This window comes from Jaculus jaculus, chromosome 6 (genome assembly GCF_020740685.1).
Source record: "Jaculus jaculus isolate mJacJac1 chromosome 6, mJacJac1.mat.Y.cur, whole genome shotgun sequence".
NCBI classification, from domain to species: Eukaryota; Metazoa; Chordata; class Mammalia; order Rodentia; family Dipodidae; genus Jaculus; species Jaculus jaculus.
Window position 1 is genome coordinate 149590265 of NC_059107.1, and position 23294 is coordinate 149613558.

At 41.8% G+C, this 23294-nt stretch overlaps 1 protein-coding gene across 1 annotated transcript; it reads right to left on the reverse strand.

Annotated features, from left to right (window-relative positions):
- Window positions 1–11441: 11441 nt before the first annotated feature.
- Window positions 11442–11967, reverse strand: LOC101597933 (transformer-2 protein homolog alpha-like). The gene is given in 3 exon segments (XM_045152260.1): window positions 11442–11590; window positions 11641–11823; window positions 11826–11967. Coding segments are annotated over 3 exon segments (468 nt in total). The 5' UTR covers window positions 11962–11967.
- Between the last annotated feature and the right edge of the window lie 11327 nt (window positions 11968–23294).

Below are 23294 nucleotides of genomic sequence, written 5' to 3' on the forward strand. Positions count from 1 at the left end.
TGCCCATTCAAAACTCAAGACTCAAGCTTGAGCCTATGGGGGCCATACATTTAAACCACTACACACAGGATCTTCAATGTGTGTCATTTGTTATCACTTCCTTCCTTTTTAAGACTGACTGACATTTTGTTTTATGTACATACACGCCATCTTTGGTTATCCCCTCATTCACTGATGGACACACTGGTGGTTCCACCCTTTGGATACTGCAAACAATTCTGCTATGAACATGGACCTATATATATATATATATCTGTGTTACTATTTACAATTTTTTTTGTTATAGTCTTGGGTAGATTTAATTTTTGTCATTTTGTGTCCCCCCCACCCTTTTTGGTACTGGTATCGAACATAGAGCCTTGTGAATGTTCAGCATGTGTTCCAGCACTGAGTTGTGTCCTAGTGTGTATTTCTGATTTTTAACATTTATGTCTCCTAGATTTGTGTGCCAGCCTATTTAATGCCTTCTATCACTTTCATGCCAAATGTATTCTCTCCATTGTTGGCAGAGTTTGTTTCTTAAATGCAAATGTGATTTGTCATTTCCTTGATTAAAGACAGTGATGACATTCAACACTTCAGTGTAGTACACAGGGGTCCTCATGATAGGATCCTGTGCTTGTCTTGTTTCATCTCCTAACACTCTCTCCTGAGTATCCTACCACAAACTCATCACATCACAGAAATCCTACACTCATCAACGGGTCTAATTAATTCATGAAACAAATGCTTACTTACTGACGGTTCTGGGCACAATGGCTAGAGCAGCTATACTGAGTCCTCGTCCATATGGATTTCCCATTTTGGTGGGTGATGGTGTTCATGGAATTCTGTAAGCAAATAAAGAGTATTTCCATGAGGATAAATATACAGAAGCATTGAGAATGCCAGGGGAGTTTCTATTTTTGATAGGAAGGTCATGGGAGACCTCTTAATGAACTCAGATCTGAAATAATAAGAGAGCAAGCTATGAGGCACTGTGGGAGATGGCCTTCTGAATGGAGGTAGCAGCAATTGCAAAGCGTTGTAAAAGGAGGGACCCTGGCAAGAGGCACAGGGGAGCCAGCTTGGCTGCTGTGAAGTGAGCAAGAAGTAGTTGAAAATGAGACCAGAGAAGTAGAAGGGAACCCAGGTCACTGGGTGTATCCAACCTTTTGACCTTACACCCTGACATTGTCACCTATAAAATTCACTCTGAAATCAAGTTACAAAAAACAAACAAACAAACAAACATAAACCAAAAACCCTTCATGATGTTTTAAGTAAGTTTATGATTTCATGTGTTGGGCCACAGTCATGTCTAACCTTGGGCTGGATGAATATTCCTTTAGGAAATTCACATGGTCAGGTTTATTGAAGCAATGACCCTACTCCTGGTAGGAAAGTTACTGGGGAATTTTTTTTTTTTTTTTTTTTTTTGACAGGAGGATCAAGCTATGGGTTGCTATTCTGGAAGGACCTCACTCAGAGAAGTATGAAATACTTGCATGTAGAGGGAAAATATGGGAGAAAAGATGTCAGCTGGAAGAACATGAACATGCACAAAGAATAGTGGTTTGGGCAAGGGGGGCTGTGAGGAACGTGGTGAGATGTCAGGGCTGACCCTGATACAGTTGGACAAGATTTCCTATGGGGTTGGATGGGGAGTATGTGAGTCTCACGCTGAGCTATCACTCAGATGGAATGACATGACAACACCAAAACCATAGCTATGAAGCTTTTGGTAAACGTGGACAACTCTTTATGATAAAACATTGAATGGGAAAAATGAAATTCAAGCCAGGTATTGCAGAGCATGCTTAGGAGATCAAAGCAGAAGCACTGTGGTGAGTTTGAGGCCAGGCTTGAATACATAGTGTGACTCTGTCTCAAAGAAAACATGGGCCAAGGGGTTAAGTACTTGGCACACACACATAAAAGCCTGCGTGAGGGCTAGAGAAAAGACTTAGCAGTCGAAGCACTTGCCTGCAAAGCCCAAGGACCCAAGTTAGGTTCCCCAAAACCCATGTAAGCCAGATGTACAAGGTGGTGCATGTGTCTGAAGTCTGTCTGCAGTGGCTGGAGGCCCTTGTGTGCCCATTCTCTCTCTGTTTACCCTCTTCTCTCTTAAATAAATAACAAGACAAAACATATATTTTTAATTTTTTTGTTACTTTTATTTATTTATTTGAGAGCAACAGACAGAGTGAGAAAGTGGCAGAGAGAGAGAGAATGGGCAAGCCAGGGCCTTCAGCCACTGTGAACGAACTCCAGATGCATGCGCCCTCTTGTGCATCTGGCTAACGTGGGTCCTGGGGAATAGAGCCTTGAACTGGGGTCCTTAGGCTTCACAGGCAAGCGCCTAACTGCTAAGCCATCTCTCCATCCCTCACTTCATTTGCAGTGGCTGGAGGCCCTGGCGTGCCCATTTTCTCTCTCTCTGCCTCTTTCTCTGTCTGTCACTTTCAAATAAATAAGCATAAAACAAACAAACAAACAAAAAAGTCCTGAGTGAGTTTGAATTCCCAGCACTGAAGTAAAAGCTGGCATGGTGGTGAGTCCCCATAATCTCAGAGTTTGTGAGGATTTGGGGTTTTTTTTTTTTTTTTTTTTTTTTGGCAGGAGGCTCAAGCTATGGGTTGCTATTCTGGAAGGACCTCACCCAGAGAAGTATGAAATACTTGCTTGTAGAGGACAAATATGGAAGAAAAGATGTCAGCTGGGAGAACATGAACATGTACAAAGAATGGTGGTAGTGTAGCTGGATCCATGGGTTCTAGGTTCAGCAAGAGACCCTGTCTCAAAAATTAGGTGGAGAGTGACTGAGGATGACATCTGATGTTTACCTTTGGCCTCCACACAAGCACATATTGCATGTACACCCCACACGCACATGTACCCATATACATGTAAACACATATACATATACTATATCTCATATACATACATATGTAAAAATAGACAAGTAAAAATAGCACAAGAAATAAAGAATTCAAACAATATGTGTCCAGTGGTTATAAGTCTGTAAGTCCAAAAAAAGAAAAATGCTAAAACAATAATAGTCCAATGCTAAGTAAAACTTTAAATGAGCAGCCTAAAGTCCTAGGAAACACAGACAAAAGAGTAGCATGCAGAATTTGGCCACCATGTAACTCTGCAAGTTAACTCTGTAGGCCTCAGTACAAAAGAAGAGAATTGCAGAGTTAGACCTGGGCCAGGAATTAGAGGAAGACTAAGTTCCCCTGATAGAACACTATCCTCCCCAGGGTACAGATCTGAAGCCCCCACATGTTAGAAGGATACTATTTAGGTCACATTGCTGATGACAAATTCAACCCAACCTGAGATAACAGCCTGCTAACTCCTGATCCCCTGGTACAGGCAAATCTTTACACTTGTATTTTTTTTTTTTTCTTTTTCCTCCTCCCTTGCATTTGAACTTATTCTGAAAATGTGTTTCTTAGGGTTGACTGAAACCTTGTGTTAGGTGATCTATTAAAATCAGTATACTCATACAGACTTGTTTGCATGCAAAATACACTCTACTTTCAAAGTCAAGTGATGTGAAATGTCTTTTCCTCTGCAGAGCCTGGCACAACATGTGAATCACAATATTAGACCTTCAAGTGCTGAAACTTGGGAAATCTCATATGTGCATAACAAATGCTTACTCTACAGTTTTTCAGGGTCCCTGATTTATTCAGCAGAGCAGGCTATTAATAACTCTGTAGTGTTGGGTGAGATAGACTTGCCTGTCACAATAAATCTAAGCTCCAAAAGATGGGAAGCCAAACACTGGGAAAACCCTGAACTCCATAAGATTTCTTTTTAACTTATTAGATTCCCATTCATATCACATCCCAATTATTAAAGTATTTGGGTAAAAACTACAGAGGGAATGGAGAGAAAACTCCCAGTAGGATTGGTTGCATTTCTTTTAAGGAAATTCGTATATTGCAGAGTGGAGATGCTGGGAAAAAATGCTGAACCAGTTGCCCATGTTATCTGACACAGAGATAGTATGAGGAGGTGGAAGAGCTGCAGGCTGGAATTCTGCACGCCTCGTGCCCAGCCCCTGATCTACCACTGAGGTAAACTCCGTTTTCTCATTCAATCAAATGCTGACTTTTCAGCCTCCAAGTATTCATTGAGCTCCTATGAGTCACAGGCTGCAGCAGACACTGTGAATAACCAATAAATCCACGTTCCCTTTCTTGCTTATGGAGCCCTGATTGGGGAGGCAATGTGCTCAGCTAAATACAGTCATCTTCTTGTACTCATGCCTCTCATACTACTGGATTTAAGCAACTGTGAGTTAAAAATATCTGAGAAAAATTTTCCAGAAAGATCTAAAAAAGCAAAGCTTAAATTTGTATGCATTAGACACTGCTGCATCCACACAAGCGATGTGTGGGTACACTCTGTTGTAGCCTTCCCCGCCCCCAGCCTTCTCACAGATCTTAAGTCTCTCTTCAGCACTTGTTGGTTGAGCAATTGCCTTACTTCTTATTCAAGCACTATGTGGTTAGGTCCACAATAGCAGCTCTTGAAATGAACATGTAGAGGCTTTTGTTCTTGTCATTACTCCCTAAACTGTATTTTATAGCATCAATTTACGTAGCATTTATATTGTATTAAGTATTAAAAGCGACATGGAGATGATTTAAAGTACATAAGCATTTATGCACAGGGTCTTTGAATATACTATAGTATTTCATATAAGGGACTTGAGTATCTGTAGATGTTGATATTCAAGGGGATCTAGAAACCCTTCCTCTATAGTTGCCAAGAGGCAACTATAGCGTCCTTCTTAGAGGGACTCAGGTAGCTTTGTAAGGCAGTTAGGGTGACTGGGTCCCAGAAAGTACCCTTGCAGTCTCCACTTTGCTAGAAATCAAAGTACCAACTGACTTACCTCTTCCCTAGATCTGTTTGGCCACAAATAACCTGGACCACCCTGGCAGGGGCTGTCTTCTTTCCTAGGTTTCAAATCTAGCACTAACATAACATTGAGGTTAGTCAAGTTCAGCCCAGATCTTGGCGGCATGGCCTGCCTCTTCTTGAGACAGCCCCGAGCCCAGACCAACCAGCTGTCTCTCTGGCTCAGCTGAGCCGGAAGGGAGGGCCAACATGAGGTTAGAAATACCTTTAACAGGGTGGGGCAAGCTCTCTTGGCAGCCCATTCATCACCCGTGAACCTCCAAGTTCTGGTGAGTCTTCCTCTTGTCTCCAACCCACTGAGACAAAGGGAGAACCCCTTGACTCACACACGGGCTCTTCACCCTCTCCTGCCCACCACATGGCAGGAGCTCTTTGACTTTCTTTTCTTTCCTATCTAACTCTCTTTTACCTTTCTTCTAGGCCCACCATATGGGCTCTCAGACTATGTGCATGTATTCATTTTCCTTCCCTTGGTTCTGCACTCCCCTCAATAAATATAGTTTAATAATTATTCTTCTCAGTCTTATTTTATCCAATTCTTTGGTTAGAAGTAGACATGAACCTAGTGTTTGGGGTTTGAGGTTTGAGGACTTTCTTGAACCCCTGACACCTTGTTTCATTTCCTAGTCTCCCTTTTAGATTGAGGTGGCCGTGTAACACAGTTTTAGCCAAGGAGGCAGAAAAAGATGGACATGGTAGCTAGAGTCCCCTGGGATAGAGAGAGGACTCGATCCTTTCATAAAAGTAATTTAGAATTTGGTTCTATCATCAACAATATTTGCGATAGGGGGAGAGCACCCCTCCCTTAGCCTCAAAGGGGAGCAAACTTGAGAACTCCTGTGGGGAGTAGTCTGCTTAAACTGGGCCAGGACATATCTCTTGGCTTCTATTTTCTCATTTATAAAACAAGAGGATTGAAACTGGATCTACCATTTATGTCCTGTGTTTAAAAAACAGCCATTAAAAATGTATTGATAAACATGGAGACAATTTTAAAAAAGCAAAAACTATGTTCCACTTGGAATTGAAACAAACACAAAAAACAGGGTAGGCAGGGTGTGGTGACACACACCTTTACTTCCAGCACTTGGGAGGCAGAGGATCACTGATGGTTCAAGGCCATCCTGGGGCTACAGAGTGAAGTCCAGGTCAGGACCAGCTAGAGTGAGACCCTCCCTTCATAAAAACAAAACAACCAACAGCAAAAACCCTCAAGACAGAAGTTAGGGGAAGATTCTTAGTGCGTAATAGTGATTGTTGCACAAACACAAGGACCTGAGTTTGATCCCCAGCACCCACGTAGAAAGCTAGAATAGCCTTGCACCCCGGTAGCCCCAGCCCTGAGTGGGGTGGAGACTGGAGGATTGCTCAGGCCTGTTGCATTCTGCCAGTATAACTGAAAAGGTTCAGTGAGAGCTTGTATCAAGGAAATAACATGGACAACTGATAGACAAAGATACCCCATACCCTCCTCTGAACTTGAGAGTGCGTCCACATGGAGTGTACATACACACACACACACACACACACACACACACACACACACACACATGCACGCACGCACGCACCAGGGTATTTGGGAATGGGGTTTTCTGCATGTGTTTGCTGATGAGAAGCAACTTCAATGTGCAACCACAGCCCAGAGCGCAGAACAAACCTCACTGTAAACATACTTAAAATGTATAGACTTTTTTCTATTAATTTTCTTTTGGACCTTTTTTTACAAAAAAAAATCATTTTCCCTGGGCACAATTCAAAGCGCAATCATCCCAAACAAGAAAGAGAATGCCTTTCCTGTTAATAGAGGTGAGGCGCAAGGAAGTGAACCCTACCACCATAAAGGAGGAGGGTTGGGAATTAATTTGACAACACCAGTACCTGGGCGAAGCTCTCAGAAGGCAAATCAACTTGACTCCTTTTAACAGAGAGAACTAATTTCGATGAAGGCTTTAGAGTGAACAGAATGTTTTCATGTTCTTTATCTTATTTGATCCTCACAACAACCTGACAGGGAGGCATTGTTAATATCCGTATTTGACAGAGAAGAGAGCTGATGGGATCTGCTCCAGGTCAGGCAGCCTAAGTAAATGTCTATGTAGAAACTGGGCTCAAACACTTCAGATATCATACTCTTTCTATGATTCCAGAACTGCCTCAATCCACAACTTCACCAAAAGAAAACGATTTGGTTGCCCTTTAGCAACACAAACATCAGTGCAAATGCTTCATACACAAGAGTTAAGCAACGATATTTTGGTGAGGCAGCCAGGAGACGATCTTCTATTGTTATATTTTTCCTGTTTTGTTGTTTGTTATATTTTGTTCCTGTTTATTTGTTCCTATTCCAGTTGCTATTATTTGAAGCCAAGGGGATTTCAGGAAGTAACTGCAAAGAAATGACCTTATGTTGGTCACAATAGGCTAACTGCTACAACAAAGAATCAGCCATTCTTAACACACAAAAACAGTTTACTTCTCCATTTCAAATGTAATATTACTGGTCAGATAATGCATTAGTTACCCTCTCATTGTGATTACCTGACTAGAAGCAACTTAAGAAAAGGATTTCTTGGGCCAGGTGCAGTGGCACATGCCTTTAATCCCAGCACTCAGGAAGCAGAGATAGGAAGATTGCCATGAGTTCAAGGCTACCCTGGGACCACAGAGTGAATTCCAGATCAGCCTGGGCTAGAGTGAGACCCTACCTTGAAAAACCAATTTAAAAAAAAAAAAAACAAGCAAAAGAGTTTCTTTTGGCTTACAGTTCATTCGAGGTTAAGGTCCATCAGGGAGAGGCAAGTATGGCAGCAGTAGATTGAAGCAGCTGGTCACCAGTAGAACCACAGTGAATGCTGAGGCTCAGCTGGCTTTCTCTCTTTCATTCATTCTGGGACCCCAGCCCATGGAATGGTGCCACCCACAGTTAAGGCAGGTCTTGCCACCTCATTTAATCTAACCTTGAAGCTCCCTCACAGGCATTCCTAGAGATTTGTTTCTGTGGTGATTCTAAATCCTGTCAGGTTGATAATCAGAGATTGACTCTCACAGATGATTATCCTGAGTGGTTTTCACTGAAGTGGTAATTTAGGGACTACAACCTTCTCATCTTCTTGTGACACCACCGTCTTCATGCTTGACTTATGTCACTTCAGAACAAGAGCGAACATTAAGGGTATGTGGCATACCAAATCATACTCATCACTTTTTCTGTCATCCTATTGGCTAGAACCAATCATCTGTCACTCATTTAGAAGAAAGTTAGGCTGGGAAATGTAGTCCCTCAGTGGGCAAAAGCTCTATAGAATCAAGGTTAGGTAATAGGAGCAGAACATGAATCTTTGGCATCAGATGTCTCTGATATGGGCCTTAAAGTAATTTGAAATGTGCCTTTTCTCACTCCACAAAACCCGGAGTGGCCTATCACATTTATTCCACTGTAGTAATTCAGAAAGAAGGCATCTTGTACCAAGAATAACAGAGAGTTGGAGAAGAGCTTTTTTGTTGTTTTTTTTTTAAACTGTGGGCAGTCAGGCTGCCCATTTTTTCTTTTTAGTATTTTATTTATTTATTTGACAGAGAAAGAGGAATTGAGAGAGAGAGAGAGAGAGAGAATGAGGCAGAGAGAAGGAGAGACAGAATGGGTGTTCCAGGGCCTCCAGCTACTGAAAACTAACTCCAGACATGTGCTCCCTTGTACATCTGGCTAATGTGGGTCCTGGGGAATTGAACTTGGGTCCTTTGGCTTTGTAGGCAAGTGCTTTAACTGCTAAGCCATCCCTCCAGCCCAGAGAAGAGTCTTCACCATCAACATTTTGGCCCTAATGCAACTATATCTAAGGGGAACAGAATGGTTAGAATCAGGGAAATGCTTCAGAAAGATTCCATGCTAAGAGGTGCCCACCTCATGTGGTGGGTTTAGAAGTGCAGAGTAGTTGAGGCAGCTGGCAGCTATCTTCTGGAACCTGCAAGAATATGCACTTCCCTTTTCTACTCTGCAAGGTGTCCTAGGAAGCTTCCCTGTTTATTCTACATGATAAGGCTGAAAGGCTGCTCATTCTCAGGATCTCAGCTGGACTTAGCTCATAAAGAATTTGGCCAGAGAACAACAGGAGGAAGAGAAGGTCAGGGATTTGTGCCCTTGACTACATTCCTTCAAAGCTCACTATGTTCTGCAGGGAAGATTGGTCCTCTCAAATTTCTGTGCTTCATATGACCCTCTTTCCTACCAGATCCCAATAGCTTGTTTCTTCCTGTATACTTTCAAGTCTACAGTGGTGACAACTATATTATTGCCTGCTGAGGTATTGTGAAACATTATCTTCTGGAGATACCCTTACCCACTATGTTTTAATCAGAGAGCAGTTGTAATTACTTGCATGAGACCTTCAATAAGATTTTGTTGCTAATCTCTCATAGAAGGAGGGGGTGGTGGGAGTTATCAGATCCTTACCTGAGATTTTAACTACTCTCTCCTATGCCCACTTCCAATAGTGTATAACTCTGTCTGTGTTTACAGTCTTATGAGGTGCTAGAGTACAACATAGGTGGAAAGGCTGAGGGGAGGACTTCATCTATGTGGCTTTAAGAGCTCCTCTTCTGAGACAGGCATGGTGGTGCATGCCTTTAATACCAGAACTCAGAATGCAGAGGTAGGAGGCTTGCTGTGAGTTTGAGGCCAGCCTAAGACTATATAGTGAACTCAAGGTCAGCCTGGGCTACAGTGAGAAGTGAGACCCTACCTCGTAAAACCAAAAAAAAAAAAAAAAAAAAGAGGTCCTCTTCTATGCTGGGGAGGGACTTGCCTGTGATATAGCTGTTTTGGGGTCACCCACATTCTGGCAATAACCCTTCACTCATGTTCTTGTAAGTAAGCCCATTAAACTCAATGGTTTATCAAGCTGGACTTGAATATAAGTTTCTTTGGTCTGTTGTTGGTGCCTTATTTGCAGCATTTCTATCCAGGAAAAAAAAAAAATCAATGTAGGGCTGGAGAGATGGTTCATCTGTTAAAGCACTTGCTTGCAAAGCCACAGAAGCTAGGTTGAATTCCCCAGGACCTGTGTAAGCCAGATGCACAAGGTGGTACATGCATCTGAAGTTCATTTGCAATGGCTAGAGGCCCTGGCATGCCTATTCTGTCTCTCTCCTTTTCTCTCTCTCTTCCTCTCTCTCTATCTTTTTCTCTCCCTCTCTCTCTGTCTTTCTCCCTCTCAACTAACTAAAAATAAATAAAATAATATATATATTTTAAATTAACTTTCATTTGAAAAGAAATTACTTTTATCCACACATATCTTCTAAGGACTCTGTACATAGTCTGCTTAACTAATGTTCCAATACCAAAACTGCTACCAGCAAGTTATGCAATTGTATTAGGTAATAAATGAAGGTTGTCACTTTCACTGACTAAGGGAATATTTAAGCATTACTAAGTTTAACACATGCATGCACAAAAAAATCACACTTTAGGTTTGTAAAGTTTAACAGCTGTATTTCAAATACATGTTTTATAGGAATCTATGAGCTTTTTATCTCTAAAAAGTTACTTAATTTTTAGGATTCAAAAATTATATTTATCCAAAGAAATATCCAGTATTTTCTTCTATAACTTCAAACTTTCAACATTCAACAATTTGACTGTTCCCATGCCACTCCAGACAAACCTGACAACTGAACTACTTAATGCATTATCTTCCACAAAAGAAAGCTAAAAAAGGAGTTTGTTATAAATACAGATCTACAATGTCTACAATTTCTGACACAAAAGCTTCAAAAAGATCGTTTCTGTCCTAATATGATTAGCTAGGAATTCTCTGTAAAGGCAAAGAAAGTTCACAAATCCTAACACCTGGCTTCCTTTTTTACTCAAGGTGTTTAATGACTCAGAATAGCAGTTACATCTGTAAGAGTATATAACAAAAAGGGTGGAAAGCAGTAACACAACTGACCGAGTAGAGTTGCTCATTAAACCAGGGTTGGATATCTTGACCAAGGGTTAGAAGCTTGGGAAAAATCCATAATTAAAAAAGAGATAGGAGGGGCTGGAGAGATGGTTTAGTGGTTAAGCACATGCCTATAAAGCCTAAGGACCCTGGTTAGCCAGATGCACAAGGGGGCGCATGCGTCTGGAGTTCGTTTGCAGTGGCTGGAGGCCCTGACACGCCCATTCTCTCTCTCTCTCTCTCTGCCTCTTTCTCTCTCTCTGTCTGTTGCTGTCAAATAAAAAAAAAATAGACATTTAAAAAAGAGATAGGAGGGCTGGAGGAATGTCTTAGCAGTTAAGGCGTTTGTCTGCAAAGCCAAAGGACCCAGGTTTGATTTTCCAGGATCCACATTAGCCAGATGTGCAAGGGGGCACATGTGTCTGGAGTTTGTTTGCAGTGGCTGGAGGTCCTGACATGCCCATTCTCTCTCTCTCTCTCTCTCTCTTTCAATTCCTCTTTCTCTGTCAAATAAATAAATAAAACTAAAATTTTTTTTTGAAAAAGTTAGGAAATAACATCCTCCACTGCAACCCTCCATTATCCATAATGTCTTGGGCTGCAGGAACTGGATCTTGACCGTGATCAGTATCGACTATAATCAGGGGAAGGTGATCTTCTTATGTACCGGTAATCATAATCTTCGTATCTGTCATATCCTCCATTGTATCCTCTATTATAGTAAGAATCTCAACGTCTACCACCATCCCCACCGACGCTGCCACCTGGCCACCATCACTATGAGTGGGCCTGCCCAAGCAGATGCCTGGGGTAGGTGTGTATGCATCCTTGGTGTCTGAATAATCCACACGAGTTCTTCTACCACCCAGCTCCATTCCATTTCCCCTCTCCACAGCCTCCTTGGAATCATCTACTCTCTCAAAACACACCAAAGCAGATCTATGCGATCGCCTACCTTGACACCACTCAATGGCCCATATCGAGAAAATACTTCACGAAGCCCTCTCTCTGTCGAGTGTAAACCGAAGCCAAACACTCCCAGACAAGTGTTGGGGTCTGGATTAGCCCGGCTGCCAGGAAGTCTTCTCCGGTTAGACATTGGAGAATGACTCGGGCTCTATTGTGGTGTATAGGACCTATTTCCACCTTGTCTCCTGTGAGCGTGGGACCTGGGTCAAGTGTAATGTCCATCCAGCAGAATGCTTCTGTGACCTTGACCTGGATTTTGATCTTTTTAAAAAACTTTTTTATTTTTATTTATTTATTTGAGAGAGAAAAAGAGGGAGAGAGAGAGAGGTTGAGAGAGAGAGAGAGAATGGGCCTGCCAGGGCCTCCAGCCACTGCAAAGGAATTCCAGATGCATGCGCCCCTTGTGCAGCTGGCTTACATGGGTCCTGGAGAGTCTAACCGAGGTCCTTTGGCTTTGCAGGCAAAGGCCTTAACCACTAAGCCATCTCTCCAACGCCTGGACTTGGATCTTGATCGAGAATGGGATTCAAAGTGTTTGGAAACTCATGGACTATGAGAGCCCGACCTGCTCTCTGACGTTACACCAGCAGGAGTCCCTGTTGGAGATTTTGACCGAGAGCGAGATCCTCGGCCCCACACGTTGTTCTCCACATCACTCATCATCAGCCACAAGGTCCCCAGAACTAAACAAGAGGCAAAAAAATCCGCCATCTGGACTGTGGGGAGTAGGAAACAGTTGGCAACACACAGCCCCTGCGCTTTCCTCCCTATGGCTTGCAGGCTGGACAAAATCTATTTTCCTTTTTTTTTAAATCAATGCAACACAAGGATTTCTGCATCTTCTCCTAGTATTTCTATAGATCGTATTGCCATTTTTGACCTTAGTTTCTTTAAAAATATTTGCTTTTGTCATTGTTTCCACTTATTGCTTATTAATCTATTATTATTATAAATTATTTATTATAACTGTTATTCATATAAATATTAATTAATTTATTAATATATCAGTATTGTGATTTAACTCCATACAGTAGGTTCCTTTTGTTTGTTTGTGACAGGGTCTCACTTTGCCGCCAACTGCTCTCAAATTTGTGATCTTACAGCCTCTACCTCTGGAGTGCTGGGATTACAAGCACATGTCAGCATGCTCACCAAGAATCCTTTCTTATTGTTCTTAATACTTTTTAAAAACATTTTGTTTATTTATTTACTTGGGGGGGGGTGGAGAGGCAGAAAGAAAGAGAGAATGGATGTGCCAGGGCCTCCAGCCACTGCAAACAAACTGCAGATGCATGCAGCCCCTTGTGCATCTGGCTAACATGGGTCCTGAGGAATTGAACCAGGGTCCTTAGGCTTCACAAGCAAATGCCTTAATGGCTAAACCAATTCCCCAGCACTAATAGTTGTTTTTTTTTTTTTTAATCAGCCTCCGTGGAGCTTGGGGCTTTGGCCTCCCAGACATTATCCCAGAGCTTTGCTAGTAGTTCCTTTCGTGTGAGCTTGATTGCGTGTCTCTCCTTCTGTCCTCTTGCACGTGCCCTTGGAAAATCTGATCTCTTCAGCACTGTCCCCCATCACATGCCCTTCCTCGCTGCTCCCCAAGTCTTCTAAAAGAAGAAATTTCTAACAAGGCAAGTGGAAGAGTCATCAAATATCTTGCTGGTTTTTGCATAATGAAGAGTTCAATTAGATAGAAAAAAAAAAACTGAATTAGGAAGAAGCCAATATAGGAGGAACAACTTGTTTTGAGATTCTGTGATGCCAAAGAAATCCAGATGCATGATTTCCGGCTTCAACTTTTCTTTGCCCAATCCTTTCCCCCTGATTATATTAGAAGTCTATATTTTACTTTTGAGTTTTACCAGATCCTATCCTAGTCTGGTGCTGAGTCATCTCTCTTCCTAATTCTTTCTAGTCTCTAAGGAAGATTTTGTTCGATTTCCAGTGCTTTCTCTTAGCCGCACTCCTTTGATTCTGACTTTCTGAAAAGCAACTTTCTTCTCATTTAAACTGTTACAGAACCAACTCTTCCGTTTCATCTGCCTCTTTCTTTCTTTCCCTGAGAGGGCATGGTGGTAAGGACAGCAGGTTTTGAGTCAGGTATAATGAGGCCAGCCTGGGTCCTGGCTTTGCTGCTCTCTAGACTCAATAACGCTGGCGAGCTGAATGAACCTAATCCTTCATTTCTTCATTTGTAAAATGGATACAATAAAGATTCCCAGCCTGGGGCTGGAGAGATGTGTTAGCCATTAAGGCACAAGCCTGCTAAGCCTAAGCATCCAGGTTCAATCCCCCAGAGCCCCGTAAACCAGATGCATGAGGTGGCACATGTCTGGAGTTTGTTTGCAATGGTTAGAGGCCCTGGAATGACAATTATCTCTCTCTCTCTCTCTCTCTCTCTCATAAATAAATAACAATAAAATAAATATTTTCAAAAAGGTTATCAGCGTGGGGCGCTATTTGAGCATCACATAAGAAAATGAATGCGTGGTACATAATAAACATTGGTCATAACCCTTTCTAAATCACTCAAATACTAGGATTCTAGACATCATCTGTTGTTCAAAGTGGGACTTGAGATATTTAAGTCTCTTCTGGAAAACTCCAAAAGTGTTCTTGCTTGTTCATTGTTCACTGTGACCCTCAGTTTTCCTGACTATTGCTCTAAATGGAGCAGTATTACTTAATATGTGCATACAAAGTCAGATTAAACCAACATTTATGGCATAGCACAAAGAAAGGTTAATAGGGACTATGGGGAACTAGATCAGTGGATCAAGTGCTTGTCATGAAATCATGACTCTCTGAGTTCAAATCCCCAGATCCCACACAAAGTCAGATGCTACAGCAGGCATTTGTAATCCTAGCATGTCTTCAGCACAATGAGAGGCAGAGAGCAGAACCACCCAGAAGCTTGCAAGCCGGCTAGCCTGGTGAACACTCGTGAACAAGAGAATATGCCTCAAACAAGGTGGAAGTCGAGGACAGACATCTGACATTGTACTCTGACCTCCACAGGAGCACTGGGGCCTGCCCACGCACATACACACATGCATACACATCAGGAGATCTTATTTATTTATTTTTAGAGTTTTTTCTGATTTATTTATTTATATTTACTTATCTATTAGAGACAGAGAAGGACAGAGAGAGAAAGAGAGAATGGGTACACTAAGGCCTCTGGCCACTGCAAATGACAAACGAACTCCAGATGCGTGTGCCACCAAGTACATCTGGCTTACATGGGACCTGGAGAATTGAACCTGGGTCCTTAGGTTTCACAGGCATGTGCCTTAACCACTAAGCCATCTCTCTAACCTACATCAGGAGATTTTAACATAAATACTTAATGCAAATTATAGAATCACACAAGGCAATGAATAATGATCTTGTTGATTTGCATATCTTCACTGTATGTGGTACCAGACATGGTGCCACCATTAGGACATGTTCATTCAAATGTATAATGTGCTCCGAATATATTCCCTTCTCACCTCCCACTTCCTTACCCTTCTGTCCTCTTTTCTCTCCTCCCGTTAGTCCTCTGTAATAACTTTGATGTATGTAACAGTTGCAGACAATCTCCAACCCTTTTATTTCCTTCTCTAGTTTGACTTTCAATTTGCTCAAATCATCTGACCATGGGCATCTGGAAAGATCGCAGTTCCAAAAAGAAAAAAAAAAAAAAAAGTAACTGTCAACACATATCATTGAGATAGGAAGCAATAAATTTTTAAGTTACCTGGTTTTAGAAGTCTTTACTTATTTGAAGATGGCACTTACTCTGAATGAATATAATTTCGAAAGACTTTATCATCATTTGTTTCCTGATAATGTTACACATTTGTTCAGGTTATATTTACTCTCCAATTCTGTTCCTAAGATTTGAGCCAGCTCTCTTCCCTCCTCCCAAGGGGCCTGGCACACTTTTCTGTTTCTATGGATATTTCAATTTGCTTTGAAGCTCTTTATGCTATGCTTGCCACTTGGTTGATATGTTTAGATTTAGGGACCATCAATTGTTTTTGCCCCATTGAAACTTCCTAACCCTTTATATAGTCCAGGATAGTCACCTCCTCCCCTCCCCCCACCTCACTTTGAAGTATTGTAGAAGACTTGGACAATTTTGGAGTTGAAAGACCTCTAAAAGTTATCTGTTTTTTTTTTTTTAAAGTTTGGAATGTTCTTGGCTGCAAGTAACAAATGCAGATTAAGTGGTTTGAACAATAGTATCTTTTTTTTTTCCTCAAGTACCGCTAAGACTGCAAATATGTTGTCCTAGTATTGTATGAAAGGCTCAACAGCGTCTGTGAGGACCTCTCTGGGCTGGGTTTTGGTGTTTTGGCAATTGTCTTCTCATGGTTCTAGCTGCAACAGCTCGGAGGTCACGGCCTCACACTTCAGCATTTCAAGACAGAGGGTGTGCATAGGCTCAAAAGAGCCGTTCCCTCTTCCAACAGGGAGCATGCACTTCTCGCAGGCTTCCAGCAAACTTCTGCATCTCACTGGCCTTGTATAACATCTCCCCAAGCCTACCTTTAGACTAAGGGGTGTCCAAAAGAAAGCATTGGAGAGATGGCTCCGTTGGGTAAGCGTACTTCCTGTGCAAGCATGAAGTCCCGAGGAGGTCTGAGATCACCAGGGTTCAAATCTCCAACACCCACATTAAACAGCTGGGCATGGCCATGGGTGAGGCTAGACATGGCCATGGGTGCCAATAACCCCACTCTCGGAGGGGAGCAGAGAACCAAGACTCAGGAATTATCAAAGCACTCCCTCCCCCATCCTCACACTCGCTGGCAGTAAGTGGGTCAGTAAAAGACCCCAACTCAAGCAAGAATGGGCGGAGGAGTGGCAAGCATGGGGCCAGATGTTCTGCTCTGACCTCCACAGGTGAGAGCAAGGAGCTGGGGCACCACAAGGGTTCAAACATGTGCTTGTACCAGCAACGCATGTACACACCACACAGACATACAAGCAAAAGCAGATAACATAACTACTATCCTTGGTATAAGCTATTGTAAGTAACATATTATCACCTACAAACAGTTGGAGTTCTGTTACCCCAAAAGTGAAAAGGACTTTTCAATGGACCCCTGGATTGTCTCCACACATGTTTTCCCACCATGCTTTGACCTGAGGAATTAGGTCTGTTCAGTAAAGAGAGTTAGTAAGGACTACATGTCTAGATAGGGTTAAAGTCAAGACTTAAACCCTAGGTCTTATAGAATTCATTCCACTACTTTATGCCTTAGTTATAAAATATAGCCTTTAGTTATAATCCTTTAGTCACAAAATATTTGAGGAAGAAATGTCTAATGCCTTTTTCTGTTTTCATATCCCAGACTTACAGGAAGAGGGGAATAAATTTGTTATATCTTTATCCATTCTCAAATGTTTACTGTCTTCCATATACTATGCTAAGAATAATGTTAGGTGCTAGGAATATAACTCACTTACAGAATCACTAAAATATTAAGTGAAAATCTAGGAATGGAATTATAGAATTCATTGAGGGACAAAAGTGACATTTTTTCGAAGCCTGTTTTATTTTACACTTTTTTGTCATATAGGAAGACTACAGTTCTGGTCACCAGAGCAATTAGATTGGCCCATATGACTGGCGTGTGGTCTATGGAATGTAGTGAGAAGTAATGTATCCATTTTCAGGTCTGGCTATCAAAGGATTTATGCTCTTCTAGTGCACAGAAATGAACCTTTCTAGTCGTGATTCCTGTGGTCATGGTTCCTATGGTCATGGTTCCTATAATATGGATTGTCAAACAGGGTTTCCATCTTTATTCTTCCTTCAACTTCTTATAGTTTAGAGCATTAATAACTTGGGGTGGTCTTTAATTCTCATAGCCTCAAAATTTTTTTCTTCATCTTTCCCTAATAAATGTCTTCATTTTGTTTTACTGTAGCTTGTTTAAAATGAGGAGAGGATTTCCTTCTATAATTGTTTTTATTTATTATTTATTTGCAAAGTGAGAGAGAGAAGAGAAATGAGCATACCCGGGCCTCTTGCCACTGCAATGGAACTCCAGATGCATGCGCTACTCTGTGCTTCTGGCTTCACATGGGGACTTGGGACACAAACTTGGGCCATCAGACCTTGCAAGGAAGTGACCTTAACCACTTAGCAGTCTCTCTGGTCCAGTTTTCCTTTTTAAAAAATCTGAAACAGAATTCAATTTTTCTATCCATAGGGGAAGGTCTAACAGGAGCAACTCAGCAAGGGTTCAAGTCTAATCAGGAAGAAGGCAGGGAAGCTAAGCCTCATATTAGGTCAGGGTTGGCTATTTTTAAGTCCCTTCCAGGGCAGGCATCTATCCCTTTTCCTCTTCCTAACACCAGTAACAAGGAAGACGTAACACCAGAGATGAGAAAGACAAGTCAAAGCTTTTCCACCTTCTGTAGAAGTGGGATATCAAGCCCAACTTAGCTGTGTTATTGGGAGAGGAGCTAGAATTAGGTAAAATGATAAGATGGTTTAACAAGAGCTCATAATGACATTACTTAAATTACACTGCATTTGTTAAAAGCACAGAATTAGAGTGGTTCAGAACCTGGACATTAGAGACAAACTGCCAGCTCTTAAATCCATGTCAGTCATGACTTGTTGCATTCTTGTGTAGATGACTTGGTTACACATTTCCCTATCTGAAAAATGACAATGTTAATACTATCTGCTTGATAACATTGAAAGGACTGAGTTAACACACTTAAAATACTAGGAATAGTCCCTGGCGCAAACATCCCCAAATGTCAGCTGTGGGTGTGGCAGGTTTAAGTTTTCCTGGCCCTGTTATCTCCTTCTGCAGTGAGAGATGAGACAACGTGACACTAAGTGACCATCGGGACTTGATGTAAGCCAAGTGGCACCAGGCCTTTTGAACTCTCCATATTAGAAAGTGGAGGGAAGCGTGGCATGGTGCCACATGGCTTTAATCCAGCACTCAGGAGCCAGAGGTAGGAGGATCCCCATGAGTTCAAGGCCACCCTGAGGCTACAAAGTGAATTCTAGGTCAGCCTGGGCCAGAGTGAGACCCTCCCTCAAGACCCCCAGCTAAACAAAAGAAAGTGGAAGGAAAAAAACTCCATCCTGGTTTTCTTTGGATGGGTGCATGGATGTGAACCTATGTGCACGTGTGTGTGCATGTGTTGTATGCGTGTCTGGAGGCCAGAGGATAACCTCAGGTAGTGTTCATTCCTTTAAGTTCCATTTACCTTTTCTGAGACAGGGTCTCTCATTGGTCTGCTGGCCCTGGAGAGCTACCTGTCTTGGCCCAGTGCTGGGACTACAGTCATGCACCCAATGCCTGTTTTATTTATCTATTAACTATTCATCCATTTACTGCATGGACTCTGGCCTCGAACTCAGGACCTTGTGCTTGCAAGGCGAACATTTTGCCGAGTGAGCTATTCTTCCAGCCCTTCTGTCCTGGTTTTCTATGTGCAATTGATTCTTCTGTGTCTCATCATTCCCTGCCCGATGCTTGCTCCAAAGTTCTAAAAAGTAGGCTCACAGTCAATTAAAATTTAATTTCTGCAAGTGAAAATTCTATGCATGCTCTTCCTGATTTTATATAAACACATTTACATATGCACATACACACACATACATATTTCACATTTGATATTAAACATTTGGTTTAACATGCTTCACATGTTCTGGGATTCAGAAGTGTTCAATCATTTTTAAAAGCACATAATGCTCCCAGGGATCATTTCAATAAAGCTACGTTCCTATAAAAGTCTAGAAAAAAACCAACTTGTCAGCTTTTGAAACTTTAATGTTCTGGGGTGTGCTTGGAGCTTTTCTGTCTCTTGAGTGAAGCTGTGTTCTTTCTGAAATGGGATTCAGGATCAGCCATTGGCTACACAGAAAAGACTTCACCATAAGTAAACACTAGAAACTGAATAACAGTCTCAATCCATATGTCATTAAAAAACATAGAATCGTTGAAAATGTATTTTAAAAAAAATAGCCAGTAACCTCTGTAGTGCATGGAAAGGTTATTCAATTTCTGGCCCATTCATAACTGATTTGGACATAAAAACATGACAAGAGCTTCTGAATATATATACATACATGATATATATACATATACATATATAATATACATATACATATATAATATACATATATAATATACATATACATATATAATATATATAATATATACATACATGATATATATACATATACATATATAATATATATACATATGCATATGTATATATAATATACATAATTTCAGAGAGAGCAAGTGAGAGAGACAGAGATAAAGAGGGGTGGGCCTCAGCCACTGCAATCAAATGCCAGACACCTGTGCCACCTAGTGGGCACATGTGACCTTACACTTGCCTCACCTTTGTGCGTCTATCTGGAGATCTGGAGAGTCAAACATGAGTCCTTAGGCTTCTCAGGCAAGCGCCTTAACTACTAAGCCATTTCTCCAGCCCACTTCTGAGTCTTTTGACTAGAACTCTTTGCAATGTGATCCAAAACCTGCATATTATCACATAGTCAAGCTTACCTATATGCATTTCATTAAAGATGATCTATCTGTGGGGAGGTCACATATTCATGTGCCCTGTTTTGCTCTTATCTACCTAACCCAGGAGGGTGTGAGTACAGCATTGGTGGGGATAATCTGATGAGTTATGTGGCTCTTGGAAATTGAATAGGGTTGTGGCTTGGGATTGAGTCCTGGCCCCATCCTTTCCTGGCTGTCTCCTTCTGGCATCTTATTTTTCTCATCTGTAAAATGGGCATAGTGACAGTTTCTACTTCTGTGCGATGCTTTGAGAATGATGAAGTGCTGTGCAAAGTCTGACAACATAAATGCAAAATAAACATGGCTATCATTCTATCATTATCATCGTGTTTGATTATATTGGACACTGGGCGATTTATGCCAGATTTTTGGTCCTCAGTTTACTTCCTAAGTTGTTGCGCACTGTCCAGCAGTGTTTGAATAAGTGCCAAATGAACAGACCACAGGCAAGATGTGACTTAATGGAGGGTCGGAGAGATGAGTTTGAGCTCTTCCCCACTCACTGTATTCGCAGCTTTTTTTCAGATCCTGGCAGTCAAATGGTGGACAGTCAGAGCGGAAGGCAGATCACGAGTTTGTATCAGACCAGATCGTGAGTTCTTTGTTTAGGTTTATTTCATCAGGTAATTTTTTAGAGAAGCTGTGAATTTCCCATCTTCAAGAAGCTCCACCGTTGCTGGGCGTGGTGGCGCACGCCTTTAATCCCAGCACTCGGGAGTCAGAGGTAGGAGGATCGCTGTGAGTTTCAGGCCACTCTGAGACTCCATAGTGAATTCCAGGTCAGCCTGGGCTAGAGTGAGACCCTACCTTGAAAAAACAAACAAAAAATGAAGCTCCAAGACTCATAGTTTTCCATGTCCCCATGTTTAGCCTGTGCGAAGATTATCTTTTCTCCATCCAATTAGCTTGATCTCCACAGTCAGTCAAAAGTAACATGAGTGTACTCATTTGAGGGCATGGGACTGTTCTAGATGACTTCCCATGGTCATGTCCTGTGATCACCATATGAATCTCTCTATGTATATGCATATATGTGTGTGTGTGTGTCTGTGTGTGTGTGTGTGTATACATATGTGCATACATTTCATGGACTTGTAAAGAACAAAGGCATAAAGATGACTCAGGATAAAGAATCAGGAAATGAGCTGTGAACAAAATCAACTCTGTGATGGAGGCATTTTGACAGCTCTTTTGTTCCCATCCCATATACAGTGTATTATTCATTAAACAAATATATAATGAATATGTATTGAGTACTGGTTATATACCATGCATTATTTTAGAAATTATGCTAGAGCCAAGGAAAAGATAACAGAAAACAAAACCTCACTTTCTGTCCTTCAGAAGACCATTGTCTAGAACTGGACAAGTAAGTGACTGCTATATGAGCTGTACCGTCAGGCCATGTTTGCTTCTTCTGAACGAATCAGCTCTTTCCCAGATCTAGTTCGATGAAACAGTCTCCTAGCTGGTTGTTGTGTGTTCACTCTTGCTCCTCTAAAGTCCATTGTTACTCAGAAACAAATGTGCCTAGTAGAACACACTCAAAACTCTTACATGGCTTCCAATCACACAGGAAACAAAGCCCACGTCTCAGCATGTGAGGCCTCTTCAATGTCTTCTTAATACGCTCTCCTCTCCCGGCAGCTACGAAGACCGTCATACTCTTCTTCAAACACACCTTTGTACTTCCTGTCACTCTGCCGGGGGCACGTGTTCTGCATTGCTTCCTCCTTCACCCCATTTGAGTCCCAGCTCCTCAGAGAAATCTCTCCAGCTACCCCTCAAAATGAACTCTAGGGCTGGAGGGATGGCTCAGCAGTTAAGCCACTTGCCTGCAAAGCCAAAGGACCCAGGTTCAATTCCCCAGGACCTACATAAGCCAGGTGCACAAGGTGGTGCATGCATCAGGAGTTCATTTGCAGTGGCTGAAGGCTTTAGTGCACCCATTCTCTCTCCCTCTCTCTCTCTCTTTCACAAATAAATAAAATAAAATATTTTTTTAAAAAATGAACTAAAAAACCCACTGTGATGGTTAATATCTGGTTGTCAATGTGACAGGATTTAGAATCACCATAGAAGCAAATTGTTGGTCAGCTCTGTGAGGGATTTTCTAGATTGCACTAGTTGACATAGGAGAACTCATCATAACTGTAAACAGTATATCCCATGGGCTGGGTTTCTGGGCTGCATAAAAAGGAGAAAGCTAAGCGGTCAGCAGTCACCCCCTCTCTACTCCCTCCCTGCTGGTGTGATAATGTGAAGCCAGCTTCCTGCTTCTGCCATGCTTTTTCTGCCACCATGGATGTCTCCTTCAAACTCTTCCTTAAGCTGCTTCTGGTCAGGTATTTGTAAATATCAACAAGAAAATAATGGATACACCCATTTTAAGCTGGTATAGTGGTGCCCACATAATTCCAGTACTTGGAAGGTTGGGGCAGGAGAACTATAAATTCCAGCCCAGCCTGAGTGATACCCTGTCTCAAAATACCAAAAAAATAGGGCTACAGAGATGGCTTAGTGGCTAAGGCACTTGCCTACGAAGCCTAAGGACCCAGGTTTGATTCCCCAGTACCCACATCAGCCAGGTGCACAAGGTGGTACATGCATCTGGAGTTTGTTTGCAGTGGCTAGAGGCCCTGGTAAGGCCATCCTCTCTTTCTTTCTCTTGCAAATAAACAAATAAGATATAAAGAAAAAACCCCAAGAATAAAGAATATCAAATTTAATTAAGTCACAACAGCATAGCCTACCTTGCTATACCCCTTCCCGCTTCTTTCAATCAAACTATCTAAGCATTTCCTAGATGCAAAGAAAGTACTATGGTAAGCCTTTGACACACAGTGTCTTCTCTGAACACCAGGGAATGAACACAGACATCATCCCTGTGTTTTGGATG